Below are 6,000 nucleotides of genomic sequence, written 5' to 3' on the forward strand. Positions count from 1 at the left end.
AAAATGGACATGTGGCATTCTTATGACAGGAACATCTTATAGAAAAACTATAGTGAAATTTGTGCACCCCATAAAAATTTTATGGGGGTTTTGTTCCCTTAAACCCCCCCCCCCCCAAACTTTTGTGTACGTCTCAATTAAATTATTATTGTGGTACCATTAGTTAAATTCAATATTCTTAAAACTTTTTTTCCTCTTAGTATTTTTTCGTTAAGGCAGTTTTTATCGAGTTAAGGCTTATTTTTTATATGTTTACATAAAAATTTTATGGGGGTTTTGTTCTTTTAAACCCCCCAAATGTTTGCGTACGTTCCAATTAAAATATTACTGCAGTGCCATTAGTGAAACACAGTATTTTTAAAACTTTGCCTCTTTGTATTTTTTCGAGAAGGCACCTTTTATCGAGATGTGGCTTCTTGTTTAATATATTTCAAAATATACCTAAAAATGTAAATCATACATAAATTTTCATATTATTACCAAGTCACCATAATCGTATTTAACCATATACAAATATGTGGTGGATTTGACAAATATTCAAAATATCTTGATAAAAACTGACTTTTCGAAAAAGCACTAAGAGCCAAAAAAGTTTTAAAAACATTGTGTTTAACTAATGGTACTACCATAATAATTTACTTGGAACGTACACAAAAGTTTGGGGGGTTTAAAGAACAAAACCCCCATAAATTTTTTATGGGGTGTCCAAATTTCACTATAATTTTTTCTTAAGAGGCTACTGCCATAAGAATACCACATGTCCATTTTCAATAAAAAATATCTAATAGTTTTCGATATATTGAAAAAAATCGATTTTCATTTTGTAACTTCAAAGGGTTGTAACTTTTTTTATGTGCACATTTGTACTAAGGTAAGTTAGGTTCAATCAAACTATTTTTGGTCCCAGAATATGTTATTAAATTTATGACCTGTATTTTTGTTGCACCCTGTAGTGTTTTTCTTACTAATTCTTTTTTTTTTTATTTCTTTCCAGATAAACCTTCGCAATCCTCAACTCAGACCGACACGTTCTACTTTAGTGTTAGTAACTATCTTGGAGGAAGATAAAAGAAAAACTCAAGTTGAATGAATATTTTATTATACTTGAAACCCGCTGGAGGATGCCATCCAGTTTTATGAATACCTTATCAAAAAGAAAATTTAGTTTTGAGGATGTTGAAAATTATTTTTATTGGAAAGACTTACAGAACTCGTACAGTATTTTTAATTTAGTGGTAACAACAGTTCTTTTATACGAAACGTAAATGGGTGATTCCATCTAAACTCGTAGTTGTTAAAAAATATGCACACAAAACTTTTACTTCCATAAAAATAAAATTGTTAAAATACGTGATTTTCATTTCTGAAGCAAGTTTATTTTGATGAATTATATCGATATATAATCAAGCATTGATGAGGTTCTGAAACTATTTTCTTGTGGTATATTCCAGTTAAGATTGTATTTATATGTGATTAAACCAACATTGGCTGTAATAAAAATTACATTTTACATTTTTTGTTTTTCGCCATTGAACCATTGAGCCATTGTCCAGTGTTTTGCTTCAGATCAACTGATTATCTAAGTCAGTGTTTTTCAATCTGTGGGTCGCAACCTCTACGGGGGTCGCGAAGCCTTACTCGGGGGTCGCCGACTGAAAGAAAAAGTTGAGGTTCTTACACAAAAAAAAACACAATTTAAGTGGGAAGGATGTGCGTGTTTATTTTTCAAAAGTTTATCAAATTGTGGTGCTATTTTTGAAACGTTAATAATATAATCATTTTCGAATTGAAGTCTATTTCTCTTTTTAGTTTTAATGTCTACCATTGAAGAAAATGTCCGTTCACACAAATATTAAGTGGTGAATTTCACTAATAATTTAAAAGCTTCCCTCACCAGCTTGTTGCCGGAGCAAATTGGTGTTTTCTTGTCATCCAAAATAGGTTGACACTTTTTTACGTTAACTTACTCGAATAAAATTTCATTTTAAGCATTCCAGCAGCAGCTAAATCTAGAGGACCTTCTTTCATTTTTATTGCGCCATCAGTCTTATCAGTTTAAAATACACCTACGCCCATTGTCAGCTTTAGAGTGCAAGTCTGAAAAGTATGTCAAAAGTTGCTCTTGTAAATTATGCAATATCTGTATCATGCAAGAAATTTGAGCCGATACTGCAAAACTTTTGTCTGTTGCATTATCTTCAACAATCTTCTGAACACATGGAAAAGATTCAAACATTTTGTTTTGCAGAAAGGTTGACCACAAACAAAGTTTTGCGTGAAGTGATTTTAGTTTATCTTTAGCTGTTAAAATATTTTCTTCCGTTCCTTGAAGGTTCTTGTTCAAATTGTTAAGGTGGTTAAAAAGATCTGCCAGAAATGCTAATTTCAAGAGCCAATAGGGTCAGAAAAACGATAAGAATATTTATATTTTGCATCTTGTAAGAACATTAACAATTCAGCTCTCAGTTCCAAAACTCTTGTCAATACCTTTCTTTTGGATAGCCACATGAACTTTGTGTGATAAACGAGATTTTGATGAATCGAGTCTGTATCGTCACAAACGATTCTGAGTAGCGGGGTTTGCAAAGCTTTACCTTTGATAGAATTCACAATTTTTACTAACTTCTTAAGCAAGTCATTTAAATCAGAAAGTACTACCTTAACAGCTAGAGTCTGCCGATGAAGAAAACAGTGTGTCCAGGCGTGTTGGCATTATCGATTTTATTTTGCAAGGAGTCTGCTATTTTTGCAGTCGTAGCTTTAGCGCCATCGCTACAAATAGCGATACATTTTTTCCAATTAATATTGTAGTCGCAAGTGCTTTCTAAAAACATGTCGTATAAACACTGGCCAGTAATATTTGCAGGAAGTGCTTTGCAAAGTAAGATTTCTTCCGAGATACTGTCATCTGCGTCAAAGCGCACAAATACTACAAACTGTGCACAGTCAAACTGCAAACCAAAATGTTGGCTGTTCATTAATTTTTGGCCTTGCGAATAACATACAAATGTTGTTCTAAAGCTATTTCCTTCTGGCATTTTTGTAATCAACTACTCTAAATAACGTAATGTACCAAAATAGGAAAAAATCATTACCTAACGTATGTAGACTGTTAATTAAATTTTTTCTTTGGCTTTCTATGACACCAGGTGGTCGCCAAAATATTTCAACCTGTAAAGGGGTCGCGAAATCAAAAATATTGAAAAACACTGATCTAAGTTATGGTCTTCATATCTCACACACGTGATTCCATGGCATTCAATGTATAATTGTGTTGTAACCAATTTTTTTATCTCAGCAGAGAACCAACAACTTTCCATTATATGGAAATAGAAATCCATTATATGGAAATAATAGACTATAGTTAATAAAGCTTAAACTCTCGACCTAAGAAGACAATTACCTTACTCAACACAATTTTTAAAACTTCCAATAAGAATATTCGAAAATAAGATCTATGGTTATGTGTGGTCTGTCTTATTGTATGGTTGTGAGACATGGACGTTAGAGACCACAATGTTAAACAAATTAAAAGCATTCGAATTGTGTTGCTATCGACGAATCCTAAAGATATCGTTGGTTTCGCACACTTCCAATGAAGATGTTCTTCAATTGATGAATTCAGAACGTCTGCATCATATAAGCATCATAAAGAGGAGAAAAACAGAATACTTCGGCCATATAATTCAAGGACCTAAATACCATCTGCTTCGCCTTATAATACAAGGAAAAGTGGAGGGAAAGAGATGGATTGGTCGAAAGAAACTTTCATGGCTGCGTAATATTAGACAATGGTGTGGCTTCACAGTAGAAGAAATATTTCGCGCAGCAGCCGATAGAGAACGGTTTCAGAAAATTGTAAAGATGATAACGGCCAACGTCTGAATACAGACGCGGCACCTAAAGAAGAAGAATGATAAGATATATGAAAATACATAATTATTAATGAAGAACTACAAGGCTTTTCACAAAGTAGGTCAACATTAGACGCACAAATACTGAGAATATTGGCATATAAAATCCTGCCTATAGGTATTTTGTAGATTTGACTAAAGCATTAGAAGATTAGATTAGATTAGATTAGATTAGGTTAGATTAGAAGATATGCTAAAATTACTAAAACAAACAAAAGAACAGCAAAATTTCGCAGATAATTAAATACATTAACGCAAAAAACAAAAAGTTACAGAGATAAGTAAGATAACTGGGAGCGAATGGTACAAATATTCAAAACAACGAAGGCGACATAACAGTATTAACATCAAAATTTCTAGTAATGGCTCTCCCTTTCTCTAACTGTTCAGTCCTGACCCCGGAGAATATGTAATGGTCATCCTGTTGTCGTGTTACACAACATTTTATAGCCTCCTATGTTACTTATGGTGTATCCTTACGAATAAGGAACAAACATTTTTGCACTTCTTGTGGAAAGTCGTCCGTCTTTCTTAGTTCTATCTATCTTCTTTCTCTCTCTCTCCATTTGTTGGGGTTTGAGCTTTAGCTACGAGGAGAGTATGATCTCATCCGCATATTACCCCTGGATACTTTCTCATTATTTGGATTGATGATGTTCAACGAATTTTACTGAGGATGTAATCAATTTGATTTCTAGATCTATCTCCAGGACTTTTCCAAATATAAAGCCGGTTATCCTGGTACTGCCGCTGGCTGCTGTCCTTCCTCAGAAATATTTAACGACCTTCCAGTCGAGATGTGGCCGTATGGTAAGAAAAAGACATATAGGAGGTGAGCTTAGGAAAGAAATAGTAGCTGACGTAGTCTGTCCTTTACTGGGAACTGTAAAATAATAATACACACTAACCTCTAGTGATGGCTACGGAGCGCAAAATTTTAAATAGTCTATTAACGAAATAATCTGTATCTCCAGATTCCAGTATTTTTGAGTAGAAATAGCCAACTATGGAAGCTTTGAAGAGAATATGAACAGAAAACAAACAAATAAATCGGCTTATATATTATCAGGATGTTTGAAAGTGTAATAATAATACTCAGGTATTTATTAAATATTATATTTAATAAATGTATAAGATTTACAATCTCCACGTTACATGTTTATATCCTAACGTTCTAACCTATATCTAACTTCATTGTGCCAAGTCACGCGCCTCTTCTTCTTTATCATGGCCTATTACTACATCTCCCCCTTTCCCTTTTTTTTCAAAACAGTGAACTTTAATCGAACAAAACTATGCTAATTCAAAATACAATCAAAGTAAACTATAGTAATATAAAATATAATCAGAATACTTAGCAGGCTGTATGATAGTACGTGATGGTTTCAAGCTCATGTCAGTATCACACTCTACTGAACTGCTAGAACTCTGAGCCTTACTATAACTAGGTGTATCATCATTGTCATCGCTTAAATTCTGAGTTTGCCTAATATCATGATCGATTTTTGACTTACGTAAGTGACAGCTGTTTCTTCGTAAGATGTTTTTACCATTATCAATTAAATAAGACCTTGGAGCCTCATGTTTATTGAAATAACAGACGGACTCCATTGATTATTGTCCTTGTATACCACATTTTCACCTTGCTTATATTCGGGCCTATTTCTTGTCTGCCTATCATAATATTCCTTATAAGTATTATTTCTTTCTTCTAATTTTGACCTACAGTCTGTCTACCCAACAGAAAGAGTAATAAAAACGCGTGATCAAGGGATCAGGCACGTGCTTCTTGAAAAATAACAGTCGAAGAGTGGGATTAAGGTACTTATTTCGCAGAAGTTGTATCGGTCAGTTATCGGCATTGTATACAAGGGCGTGCATTAAGGTATTTCGAATAAATATTGTGATTTGTATTGTGGACAGAATCACGCAATATAAATATTGGGGAGTCAATTTAGATCGAAAACTTGCTTCTTTCGGAAAAAATCAAAGAAGCTTATATTTTTCTAAAACCGTTTTTGTTGATTTATAAATATGTTATATGTATAATACCTCCTTTTTACATAGGAGGAGTAATTCAAATTTA

At 33.3% G+C, this 6,000-nt stretch overlaps 1 protein-coding gene across 2 annotated transcripts in view; it reads left to right on the forward strand.

Moving 5' to 3' along the window:
• LOC126884065 (venom allergen 5 2-like) overlaps positions 1-4,723 on the forward strand; it is a 350,744-nt gene extending 346,021 nt beyond the window's left edge. For both annotated transcript variants that reach the window (XM_050649852.1, XM_050649851.1), the window contains one exon: positions 995-4,723. In XM_050649852.1, the coding sequence (XP_050505809.1) occupies positions 995-1,068 (74 nt within the window). In that variant the 3' untranslated portion in view covers positions 1,069-4,723. The remainder of the gene's footprint in view (positions 1-994) is intronic.
• Positions 4,724-6,000: the final 1,277 nt, after the last annotated feature.

The sequence above is a fragment of the Diabrotica virgifera genome, chromosome 4 (assembly GCF_917563875.1).
Source record: "Diabrotica virgifera virgifera chromosome 4, PGI_DIABVI_V3a".
NCBI lineage: Eukaryota > Metazoa > Arthropoda > Insecta > Coleoptera > Chrysomelidae > Diabrotica > Diabrotica virgifera.